The sequence below is a fragment of the Chanodichthys erythropterus genome, chromosome 23, assembly GCF_024489055.1.
Source record: "Chanodichthys erythropterus isolate Z2021 chromosome 23, ASM2448905v1, whole genome shotgun sequence".
Taxonomy (NCBI): domain Eukaryota; kingdom Metazoa; phylum Chordata; class Actinopteri; order Cypriniformes; family Xenocyprididae; genus Chanodichthys; species Chanodichthys erythropterus.
In genome coordinates, this window is record NC_090243.1 from 9,566,777 (window position 1) to 9,580,000 (window position 13,224).

At 35.8% G+C, this 13,224-nt stretch overlaps 1 protein-coding gene across 2 annotated transcripts in view; it reads right to left on the minus strand.

Annotated features, from left to right (window-relative positions):
- Positions 1-174: 174 nt before the first annotated feature.
- The window catches only part of sgk3 (serum/glucocorticoid regulated kinase family member 3), a 15,473-nt gene continuing 2,423 nt past the window's right edge, over positions 175-13,224 (minus strand). The window contains exons 2-17 of one of the 2 annotated variants that reach the window (XM_067377407.1): positions 9,834-10,015; positions 9,635-9,718; positions 9,313-9,385; positions 8,025-8,100; positions 7,628-7,703; positions 7,167-7,216; positions 6,954-7,011; positions 6,543-6,626; positions 6,305-6,436; positions 5,649-5,761; positions 5,142-5,178; positions 4,652-4,738; positions 2,885-2,980; positions 1,658-1,813; positions 1,220-1,309; positions 175-1,131 (exon numbers count right to left, since the gene is read on the minus strand). In XM_067377407.1, coding sequence (XP_067233508.1) covers positions 961-1,131; positions 1,220-1,309; positions 1,658-1,813; positions 2,885-2,980; positions 4,652-4,738; positions 5,142-5,178; positions 5,649-5,761; positions 6,305-6,436; positions 6,543-6,626; positions 6,954-7,011; positions 7,167-7,216; positions 7,628-7,703; positions 8,025-8,100; positions 9,313-9,385; positions 9,635-9,718; positions 9,834-9,911 — 1,461 coding nt within the window. In that variant the 5' untranslated portion in view covers positions 9,912-10,015 and the 3' untranslated portion in view covers positions 175-960. Of the gene's footprint in view, positions 1,132-1,219; positions 1,310-1,657; positions 1,814-2,884; positions 2,981-4,651; positions 4,739-5,141; positions 5,179-5,648; positions 5,762-6,304; positions 6,437-6,542; positions 6,627-6,953; positions 7,012-7,166; positions 7,244-7,627; positions 7,704-8,024; positions 8,101-9,312; positions 9,386-9,634; positions 9,719-9,833; positions 10,016-13,224 lie in introns of both variants that reach the window. The other variant, XM_067377406.1, reaches the window with a different exon arrangement.

The following is a 13,224-nucleotide window of genomic DNA, read 5'->3' on the forward strand; positions in this document are numbered from 1 at the left end:
AAATAAACATTTTAAGGCAGTATTTAATGAGTGTATAACATACCACATCTTTTTACAAATACATTATTATTGCTTAGTAGATTCTCCGTGTGTTTCCCAAATGTACCGCTCGGTAACTGGGCACGAAACACAATATATGCAAATAAGAGGAAACACACGACAGCCAACTGTGTTTCAAGAAAACGTGTTTATTTGTACAGTACATCATTTAAAGGTCATGTCATAGGTCAGTAGGCACTATGGTGTCTCATCTCATAATCAGAGGGTGGCAAATGAAATAGTGGTTTATTACAGGGTCATTGTCAGTATTTAAGTGCTACTAACTCATTAAAATCTAAATGCAAATAGCGACAAATGTATATTTTACACTGTACTATGGCTGTTGATGACCCGTAACTTACAGGGTTTATCGAAATTCATTTCAAAACATCTTAAAGGTCTGTCTACTCACTTACATACTAAACAGTATAAAGGGAATATATATATATTAATATGTCAAGCAATAAATTAATTGCTTGTGTTGACATTATATGAACATTTTTTCCATAGTAAATTTCTAATAAAAGACTAAACTACAAAAACTTAATTGTTCATATACTGCACAATATTATAAGCAATCAAGTGTGAGAGTTGGGGCAAAAACAAGGAATGTGTCAAAGTTTTGTTTACAAGTATCATCAGCCCTTGAAAATATTCTCAGGAAAACAACATCATTACTTCAGCTTCTGAGCTAATTGCTCAGGTAAGGCGTTCAATGTTAAACAAAATATAATGTTATTTACGCATAAAAATACAGTTTGAAACACCCTGCATCCCAAAAGGTTTATGCACTGCTTCTGTTAGGAAACAAAAGGGTCCACCCTCCGATCGGGATATCATGCTCAGCAAATTCTTCCCTTTCATCAGAGAGAGCGATCACAGACTTTTAATGCAGCTCTCTGTGGATTAGCAGCACCACCCTTACAGGAAAGAATCTTCTGATGGCGGAGCGTAAGAAAATCCCAGGAAGGCATCATCAGCTTCCATAACACTAGCATTGACGATCGACTGCCCTGAAGAGAAGCACACCGAGTTTGGCACGGTTTCCTCTGTAAACTCGGGATCAAAGTTTGAGATGTCATACTGGGATTCCTGCAAGACAACATTAGACGGTTGACTGTTTTAATACACTTATGCATAAAAGTTTTTGAAACTTTAGCAAAATAATTTTGAGTCTTACCACACTAGGGTTGAATGGAGGAGGAAGCTTTTTCTGTTCAAGGTCATCCCAGTTAATGGATGAGAAAAATTCATGTCTTTTGACTTCATTCTGTAACAAATAGGGCATAATGCATAAGGCCTTTTTTGATATTTCAAGATATTTTCAATTCAACATTGCCTGAATGTTTGGTTGGTTTGTTGGCATTTTTAACACCATGTCAGCTTCCTTAGCTATTTTCATGGTGAGTAACAAGTTAAAATATTATAAAAGAGCAATTTAAATTTTGCTTTGGATAAAACTGGATTCAGGGATGAACATTTTTTTGAAAGTGTTTAATTGCCTGATTGATTTCCATCACAGGAGGAAAGTAAATTGCATAAACACTATTGAGATGCTATGGAAATGTTTGACACAATCATCCACCAGGTGGTGATATATAAGTACTAAATATCTCACAAAGTCATCTATGAAGCCAAGCCTCCTGGTGTGGTCTTTCTCCAGCAGGGCCTGAAGGATGGACCAGGCAGCTGTGGATGCCCCAGGGCGCATGACAAGCTCCTTGTGAAGAATGTTGTCATACATCTCATGTGTGTCCCTGCTGTAGAACGGAGGCTGTTGACATAAAGATGAAACAAGATTTAAAGGTGCCCTAGAATTAAAAATTGAATTTATATTGGCATAGTTAAATAAGAGTTCAGTACATGGAAAAGACATATGCTGAGTCTCAAACTCCATTGTTTCCTCCTTCTTATATAAATCTCATTTGTTTAAAAGACCTCCGGAAAACAGGCGAATCTCAACATAACACCGACTGTTGCGTAACAGTCGGGGTGTATGCCCCCAATATTTGCATAAGCCAGCCCATGGAGGCATTACACAAGGGCAGTTAGTATTACACAAGGGCAGGACGTCTGGATGTGCACTGCTGAATAAATAATCAGACTAGGTAAGCAAGCAAGGAAAACAGCGAAAAATGGCAGATGGAGCAATAATAACTGACATGATCCATGATCCATGATAACATGATATTTTTAGTGATATTTGTAAATTGTCTTTCTAAATGTTTCGTTAGCATGTTGCTAATGTACTGTTAAATGTGGTTAAAGTTACCATCGTTTCTTACTGTATTCACGGAGACAAGAGCCGTCACTATTTTCATTATTAAACACTTGCAGTCTGTATAATTCATAAACACAACTTCATTCTTTATAAATCTCTCCAACAGTGTAGCATTAGCCGTTAGCCACAGAGCATAGCCTCAAACCCATTCAGAATCAAATGTAAACATCCAAATAAATACAATACTCACATAATCCGACGCATGCATTCAGTATGCATGATGCACAATTTGTAAAGATCCATTTTGAGGGTTATATTAACTGTGTAAACTTTGTTTATGCACTGTTTAAGGCAAGCGCGAGCTCTGGGGATGGAGAGCGCGCGGTTTAAAGGGGCCACAACCTGAAATCGGCTCGTTTCTAATTATGCCCCAAAATAGGCAGTTAAAAAAATTAATTAAAATAATCTATGGGGTATTTTGAGCTGAAACTTCACAGACACATTTAGGGGACACCTTAGACTTATATTACATCTTTTAAAAAAAAGTTCTAGGGCACCTTTAAGCTTCATTACCTATGTATTTTACAGACAACTAGCCAGATTTACAGTTTATTCGTAACTTACCAGCCCATAAAGCATTTCATACAGCACAGATCCCAGGCACCACCAGTCCACAGTGTTATCATAGGGTTGTTTCTTGAGTACCTCTGGAGCTAGATACTATCAAAACAACAAAAGAATGCACTTATTGCATTACAATCATTATTCTGCCCTCCAAAAGCTTAATTTGCAGTTCATAGAGTGCAGTAGCCATGACGTCAGAACATCGGAAAACTAATTTGCCAGTGTTTCCATCAAGATTTTCCTATGGGTTTTTACATAGCTTGACGACACTTGGATGTTTTGCTCTACAACATAAATTACACACACCCATATATATTGAAAGCACAAATTTTAAAGCTGTTATGTTTATTTTAAAGTGTGTGTAATTTACGTTGTAGATCAAAACATCCAAATATCATCAAGTTATGTTTACCACTGACCTTATTTTACTCGTGAATTGAAAAACCCCATTAGGAAAATCTCGAGGGAACCACTGGTGTATTAGTCTTCCGTGTTTTGATGTTTGTGCGGCGTTCTAATTTCTCTGAAGAAAATGTAACAAGGTTAATCTAGGCAAGTGTGATGACCAAATATGTAACAATTTAATAAAAATAATCACACTAAGTAGTCATTTTTACGTGCAACAACTAATTAATATATTTACTGTAACATTTCACAGTAACATGTTAAACACTTTTCAAACATAAAATCAAAAACACATGCTATACACATTACAGTTCAAAAGTCTGCGGTCATTATTTATTTATTTTATTTATTTTTTTAATATTCACCAAGTCTGCAATTTTTATATGAAAAAATAAAACAGTAATATTGTGAAATATTACCATTTAAAATAACTGGTTTTCCATTTAAATCTATTTTAAATTTAATTTATTCCTGTGAATTCCAAAATTCCAGCATCATTACTCCAGGCTTCAGTGTCACATGATTCTTCAGAAACAATTCCAATATGCTGATTTGGTGCTCAAGAAACATTTCTTTATATTATTAATGTTGAAAACAGTTGTAATGTGTAATATTTTTGTGGAAACAGTGATATCAGTTCAAAAGAAATCATTTATTTAAAATTAGAGATATATCGGCCAATAATCGGTATTGGTCGATAAAAGTCTGAAAAGATTTTTTAAAAACAGCCAATGGTCAGGGCCGATCAGGACATGTCAGTCAAAAGAAGGCAGGAAAATGCACTGAATTTGTGCTTTGTGAAAAGAAAATGCTAAGAAACCAGTTTGATGTTCAATATTAATAGTATTTATATAAATTTATAACATTAAGTTAAGAAATATTAATTTAATCTTCCGAATTTAGTTAATGTGTTAATTTGAGTAATATGTTTGTTTATAACTGATTCCAGTTACTCTGAAACAAGTTGATGAAATGGAGAGAATAAAGTTTTTATTTGCATTTCTTTCAAAATATAATAATTACAAATATAATGATTAATTAGTAATTATAATGAAATTATCATTAATTTAAAAGAAGGTATAAAAGGCAGAACAACCAAACTATTGGTATCATTATCATTATCGGCAGATATCACTGAATTATCAGCTATCGTGTCGATGGAGGAATTGAGTATCTATTTAAATCTCTATTTAAAATTAAAAAAAACTTTTCTGACATTATAAATATAAGTTTTTACTGACCAATTAAATATGTCCTTGCTGAATGACAGTATTCATTTCATATAAAAAAAAAATCTTACTGACCCCAAATTTTTGAACAGTAGTGCAAGCAACATTCATCCATCGTATTTACATACAATACCTCAGGTGTCCCACAAAATGTGGTCGTTGTGTCTGCTTGGGAGATTCCCTCTTTACACAGTCCAAAGTCAGTCAAGACTATATGTCCCTTAACAAACAAAAGATGCCAACAGGAACATTTTAAGGAAGCATGTCACCACACAAAAGGCCTATTCTTCACAGAGCCAAAGAATCTTGTGTCTGACTAGAATATTTGGCAGGGCCTTGTAACCTTCTCACAGTTTCATCAGATTCGACAGGAAATGCACAAATAAAACTTAAACTAATCTCAAGCATTCTTACAAATTAAATAGAAGTCTTCAGTTTCATTCCTATATTTTATTTGGCTGGCCAAAGCTATATTTCGTACACCTCGTCTCGGGAAATCAAAAGAGTTTGTTATACTTCACAGCGAGGATAGATTACTCTGTTTCCCCTGGAACTCTCACAACGTTGATCGGCTACGCTCTGGCAATGATAAAATTGGGGGGAAAAAAAAGAGGGATACTTACTTGAGAGTCCAGCAGGATATTTTCTGGTTTCAAATCCCTGGGAACACAAGAACACTTAACTTGTTAGCATTTTTTGATATGTTTTCAGCCAGGAACAATTCATCTGAAAAACATTACACAGAACATTACACAGGAAAACCATCAACAATGAATTATGGTTAATATAACATGACAAGACAAGTCATTCATAATACATTTAATTCATATGAATAGCAATCCCGACACACCCTATGAATGCAAACTATGTTCTCATGATGGCCATTTTACACGTGAGTGTAATTTTAAATGACTACAGTTAAGTTAGTTCATCAATCAAACATTTTCAAGTACAGATCCATGTCACATTATGGCAACAACCGGGAAAGCCAGAGGAGGTGTAGAATGTGTCTGTTAAACATTCTTCTGCTTCTGGGAATTCTCACACACTTTAACAGCTAAACATCATCTGAGAACCACCAAACCGGTGTATTTATAGCTTGAGGGATTCTTTAATAAAGCTGTATTTACCTGTAAACAATGTTAAGAGAGTGCAAGTAACCCAGAGCACTTGCCATCTCGGCGATGTAAAACTTGGCTCTGGGCTCAGGAAAGGTCCGCTCTTTTTGCAGGTGAAAGAAAAGCTGTGATGGAAAGAATCAAAAATTGCAATAATCATTCAATAAATGCAGAAAACACTCAGGCTACCTATTACATCATGGTTTGCCATGGCTATTTTGTAGCCTGCCTCACAATGCTACTGATTATTTGTGTGAATTTTCATTAGCTGACATTCAAAATGCGGTCATCAGACTTAAAAAACTAAAAAACAGGAAGTCAGACCATTAGTTAAATTAAGCATGTGAAAAGGAACCATGCAAAATGATAATAAAATGACCAATAATTTGCCATCAGTGGAGTCCAATTTTTTGTTTTGGACACCACTGACTTTCAGCAGTTCTTCAAAATATTTTTTTGAGTAAAGCAGAAGAAAGTAGTCAGGTTTGGAATGAAATAAGGATGCATAAGTGATGACCATTTTTGGGTGAACTATCCCTTTAAGGCATACAATGACAAATGTCACTGTCAGCAATAGCTCTATTTATAACATATTGGTATAATCTGCAAAACAGTGGCTTTTGATATGTGATAAGGCAGCCTTGAGTTTCAAAACCACAGATACTTACTTCTCCACCATTGACAAAATCCAGGACAAAGTATAATTTGTCTGTTGTCTGAAAAGAATAGTGCAGTCCAACCAGGAAGGGGTGTTTAACATTCTTCAGCAACACATTACGCTCAGCCATAATGTGCTTTTGCTGGCGTGAAAAGAATATCAGGGGGATTCATTAATCAAATATCAAAGAACATAAGAGAGAGAGAGCATTAATAAAGATTCAGTTTTAAAATGAAGAAAATCAGTACCTCTCTCCTGTTTAAAATGACCTTTTTTTGCAAGACTTTGATGGCATAACACTTCCCATCCCGCTTCCTCTTTGCAAGGAGAACCTTTGTGTGAGAGAGGACACGGTGGGTTAGCAACGGTTTCACCTTCCACTACGGCCGCCCGTCGGCGAAAAACAGACAAGCTCTAACTTCATAACTGAGATACTTTCACTTCCTGAATGGAGAGTCCGTGGCATCGAAACAAACACTATGGCTAACCATACAGCAAACAAAACAGAGAATTTATTAAGGCTCAGTGACATTCAGAGCTTTCAGTAACTGATAAATAACATGTTACAAGGAATTGACCCACTTTCTCTCACTAGTCTGTGGCAGTCCATAATTGCACAAATTTCATCAATAAGCATTGTATTTAAAAAGAAAATGTACCTTTCCAAAGCTTCCCTTTCCTATGACTTTAAGAAAGTCAAAGTCAGTAGGCTTTGCTCTATGGAAAAAACATGGAAATTAAGGCTAAAATAAAGGCATACACATCTTTAATTTCCACCATTTGGATGTTTTGCATTCAAATTTATAAAGACAGCATTTACCACTATACAAAGCAATACACTAAGTCTATAAAATGATTTATAAAACACTTACTGTGGGTTTGCAGATGGTCCCAGGTTAATGTTTCTAGAGGTAGAGTTACTCTGTAAGAGATATGACAAAAAAAAGAACTACTAGATATGAAAGCTGTGTGAAAACATGTACTTTTATTTATTTTTATTTATTTAATATGAGTTTATTTGCATATGGACAGTACAAAAATATAATCTTAGACTGAAAAATAATAATAATAAAAAAACTATTCATAGTTCAATTCAACTAGTTCATATTCATACAAAATTCATCAGAGATTGCAGCACAAGCTAATTTGCATAATGGGTCCCAAAAATCTTTTTTTTTTTTAAAGATAAAAGGAAAAAAAATATACATAATTATTTTTAAATAACTACAGCATGTCAAAAATGCTTCAAATATAACTACAAAACACTTAACGCTTATGAACACTTACTCAATAACTTATATATTAAAAACATAATATTAGTTCAAATACCAACCTTGTCATCTTCATCCTCTGAGGCATCAGAGAAGTTTTTAGATTTGTCCATCTGCAGAAAGTCTTTGACATCAGGACTGCGCATTTGAAATGAACATTCACATGTTAGAGGTCTGACTGAGGCGATACAAAGTCACAGCTGTGAGGAGCAATATGAGCTAACATCAACAGCTCATGTAACAAGAACCGTAACCATGGCGAATTTTACAGAAAATCAAAAAGAAGCATCTTTTATTTGGCATGGGTTCACAAGATACAATCAAATCAGCTTTGTACTCAAAGTTCAGAGAGATATCTGGTTGTGGCTGGTTTCCAACACGAAGGCCACTCAAATTTTACATAAATTTAGATGCGTGAGTGGTGGAAGAAACTGATTCAAAACTAGCTGATATACTCACTAGCTGCAGAGCTGTGGATGGGACACAATCCTCTGAATGAACTCATGTAACCCCGCTCTTCTCTGTTTAATAAACTCTAAGAATTACACAAAAAGCATAGGTGCTTAATAATAACAAAATCATTTTGATGAAAATGTGTATAGTAGTAGTTCTCAGCTGGTTTTGCCTGACTTTACGTTAATCAAGTAGTGATCCAACACAATATAACAAATGTATATCATACAAAAGGAAACAAAAATCCATAGAATAAAACATCTAATTATTATGAAAGGCGAAAAATTTTAAATTATTACCACAACACAGGCTGAATAGGATGAAGTACAATTTTGGTTTCAAAATGGCTCTTGAAGTTTGGTTTCATGTTCTTGGTAGCCAATAATTCACTGCACTAAACACTTTGTGGTAGACACAAACCATGTTTATCCACATTACAAGTGAACCCATATTTACCCATGTGCACCCATTTTTTTTTTTTATCCCTGCATATTTTTGTTCACGGTTTCTGCAGATGTCTAACAACCTGTCCATCTTGGCATATGCTTATTCGCCTAGCTTCCAGCAAGTGACACTTGAATTTGCACCAAAATAAAGGAGAGCGTGATTGCCATCAAGCATTTGATATGATCATGCTACCCACGACCCAATCAGAACAGATCTACGACCCATTTTTAGAACTGCTCGTGATTACCATTACCTCTGATAGGAAATAACTAAATTATCAGTAACTTATCAAAACCAGTGCTGTCCACCCTGAATACAAACTGAACCCTCAGTGGAGCATGGGAAGCTACTGTAAAAATATGCACCAAATAATTAGACTGCTATTGTCCAGGGAGACAGCAATTATCCAGAAAGAATGAGGGGAAAGAGAAAAGAACCTTACTAACGGTGAAGAAGCTTTTAGAATATAAGCACAAATTTTGCATGTGCTTCCACTGACCAGACCCAAGATTTTTCAATGAAAAAGATCTTGACCACATACTGGCCACATAATTGGTCGCACATGAGCTAAATAATACAATTGGTACTTGGGTGCACATTCTCATTCTGTTATATCTGCACACAACTTTGCTGCCACATTGTCTGAGAGCATAACATGAGATTAAACAAGGACAAAGATTTTATAGGCTCGGGGCAGGGCGGATTTAGCATGGTTGATTTTCTGTATGGAACACTGTTGGATAATCTAATTTGTCAAATACACATGATCTTTGTTAAGCTAAATGAAGCAAAGTCACTAACGTATGTGCACGAGATGAAATCAAGAAATCAAGGGACTGTAAAATACCTGGGTCAAAGTTGTCTCCAAATATTCTCTTAGCAGGAATCTTCAAATTCATAGCAGGAAACTGTTTTTTCAACTGTGGAAAAACACATTATCTTTTTTAAAATGCACTACCATTCAAATGTATGGCGTCAGTAAGATTTTTTTATTTTTTTAAGAAATTAATATATTGATATAGAAATCTTACTGACCCCAAACTTTTGAATGGTAGTGTATGGTTTGCACAGGACATTTTGCAAAATAAAAATGAAAAATATTCTTTCTGAAGATACATTCCAAAAACATGAACAGTTTTATGTTTTAAACTACAAATCAGTTTACTTACAGTGTTGTACAGTTTGTCAAATTCTGCATATCTCCGGAACACAAACCACTCATGACTTCCAACACGGACCATTACTTTGTAAACCTAACGAGACAAGCATAAAAACAGTCACATATCCGATGCTAAAACATAATATTAAATCATAGTGAGACAGAGCGCTCAAAACCTGTATGAGAGCATCAGAGGTAATGTAACTCACAGTATAGCGTTTCTTCTTGTCTCTCTGTTCATTGTAGCAGGGAATGCTGACATTGGGGCAGCTAGGTTGCTCCTCCATCCTGAGGCCTCTGAGAATCTCAAAAGCAACAGCTCACAGGTCCTCAGAACGCCCCCCTTCCTCTTGGGCACACCTGATTCTGATGGCAACTCTCCATTCTGGTCCTGCGCAAAACATAAACATAAGCAAGATGTTCTACCACCGTCAAGTGCTCTTTTCAGCAGTGTCCAGCGTCCACTTTAGCACCAGAGGGCTCTTTGGGCCTTGCATGACAGGACAGGAAGGCCACTCAGAGTCACTAATCAAGTGTGGTATGAACACAGAGAGGAGCCTCAGTCTGGCCAGCCAAGCGATGAGTCTCCACCTCTCTTTTCCTCACATTCTTTTATCCTCCCCTCTGCTTCTCTCCAACTGGGAGGGAGCAAACGGGGATGTTCTTCTTTCATATTCCATTTCCATAAACTCCCTCTGTCAAGAGCAACACATGATTGCTCACTGGGTGGGCCATATACCCCTCTGAGGTATATAAGGTATTTTTAGAAAATGCTGCACTGGACATACATGATGCAGATTTAAAGCCAAGAGGAGCCTCTCAAGAGCTGCTTGGAAGAGAGTGAATGAGCACTGATAAATATTTATTTGGTTAAAATAAATAAATAAAATAAAATAAAAAATATATATATATATATATACAGTGCCCTCCACAATTATTGGCACCCTTAGTAAATATGAGCAAAAGTGGATGTGAAAACAAAACTGCATTGTTTATCCTTTTGATCTTTCATTCACAAAATGCACAAAATTCTAACCTTTCATTGAAGGAAAACAGTTGAAAGTGGGGGGAAACTCACATAATGAAATAAATGTTTTTCTCCAATACAAGTTGGCCACAATTATTGGCACCCCTAGAAATTCTTATGAGTAAAATATCTCATCATATTTACATTTTTTTAGCACACCAGGGTGACTAGGAGCATGAAATTGTCCAGCCATGACTTCCTGTTCCACAGGAGTATAAACATGAGGAAACACAAAGGCCAAATTCCCGTAATCTTTCATCGCAATGAGTAAAACCAAAGAATATAGTTCTGATGTGCAGCAAAAGATTGTTGAGCTTCACAAAATAGAAAATGGGTATAAGAAAATACCTAAAACATTGAAAATCCCCATTTCCACCATCAGGGCAATAATTAAGAATTTCCAATCAACTAAACATGTTACAAATCTGCCCAGAAGAGGACGTGTGTCTAAATCGTCCTAATGTGAAGTGAGGAGGAAAGTTTGAGTGGACAAAGACTCTCCTAGGATCACAGCTGGAGAATTGCAGAGATTATTTGAGTCTCAGAAAGCCTAAAAAAATTATCAAACAACACCTACATCCCCACAAGATGTTTGGGAGGGTTTCAAGAAAAATCCTCTGCTCTCATCCAGAAACAATCTCCAGCATATTCAGTTGTCAGACACGACTGGAACTTCAAACGGGACCGGCTTCTATGGTCAGATGAAACTAAAAAAAGAGCTTTTTGGCAGCAAACCCACCAGATGGGTTTGGTGCACACATGGATAAAAAGTACCTCATGTCCACAGTCAAATATACTGCTGGATCTTTAATGTTGTGGGCCTATTTTTCTGCTGGAGGTCCTGGACATCTTGTTCAGATCCATGGTATCATGGTTTCTATCAAATACCAACAGATAAAAAATCAAAACCTGACCGCTTCTGCTAGAAATCTTATAATGGGCCGTGGTTGGATCTTCCATCAGGACAATGATCCAAAACAATCAAATCCAACACAAAAATGGGTCACTGAGCACAAAATGAAGCTTCTGCCATGGCCATCCCAGTTCCCTGACCTGAAACCTAAAGAAAATGAGTGGAGTGAACTGAAGAGAAGCACCAACATGGAGCTGGGAATCTGAAGAATCTGGAGCGATTCTGCAAGGAGGAATGGTCTCTGATCTCTTCTCAGGTGTTCTCCAAACTCATCACGCATTATAGGTGAAGACTCAGAGCTGTTATCTTGGCAAAAGGTTGCAAAAAGTTTTGAATAAAAGGGTGCCAATAATTGTGGCCAACATGTTTTGGAGAAAAACATTTATTTCATAATGTAAGTTTCCCCCCACTTTCAATTATTTTCCTTTAAATGAAAGGTTATAATTTCGTGAATTTTATATCTTTTTATATCTTTTTATTATATCTTTTCATGTGACAACACTGAAGAAATGACACTTTGCTACAATGTAAAGTAGTGAGTGTACAGCTTGTATAACAGTGTTATACACTGTTGAGTTTATTTGGTCTAAACCGCTGGCCACAAAAGTGAGTACACCCCTAAGTGAAAATGTCCAAAAAATGTCCTAATTGGGCCCAGTTAGCCATTTTTAAGGGACCCCTCTCTCATACTGGTCACTGAAAGTTCAACATGGCACCTCATGGCAAAGAACTCTCTGAGGAAGTGTTATCTGACATAATTAAGTTTTTTTTCTTTTTCTGACAGTTTAACTCTGAGATCTTGTCATATTTTATTACAATTTTTTTAAACTATAGTAAATAAACTGTAATATTGAATGAAATGTTCAAGGTGTCTGAATAAATTTTGTTTGACTGTATATATAATTGGACCATCTGTCATGAAGAGAAAAATATTTTAGGAATCTGTCAAAAACTTGTTTAAAATTAAAAATACGTTATAATTTATTAATCAAATAAATTAATTTATTAAATAAATAATGAATTTCGATTAAACTTTTGTGCAAGTTATCTTTGAATCCATTAAATCCCAACCACAATTATATTTTAGCAATAGAAACACTACTGTGACTAAAAAGTTTAAACCTTACATTAGGTGGTCTAAAAAATTGTTAAGCACTAGCAATATGTGTCACTTTAAATGCACCAGCTTCATCAAAATAGTGACCACCAGAACAAAGAAAACAGACGATTTTCTAGAATAATGAACATTTTTTCTCATAATTATTTTTAAAATAATGAGTAGGATTATCCTAAACCCTCCTGTGTTACTCTTTATCGTACTGCGTGACATGAAACACAAACTAAATGTGTGCAGATGAGATAACAGACTGTTGCTGTTGCAGACAGTTACCGTATCACCGCGATCTGTATTTTCTACATTCTTGTGAGCTTGGAGGAATGTCAGGTTTATTTGCCAACGTGGCCAACTATTCGACTCGACTCACATGCATATTCAAATATGTCAGATATATTGGAGCTGTAGTATTGTTTTAAATATGCAAATAAATTTATCTGCCCAGCCCTAATGTTTTACCTGGAGATCGATGTCTCAAGTTCTCTTCAACTAAAAACAGTCACCAGGAAGCATGGCATTATGTAAATGTCTGTTCCAGTGCCTGAC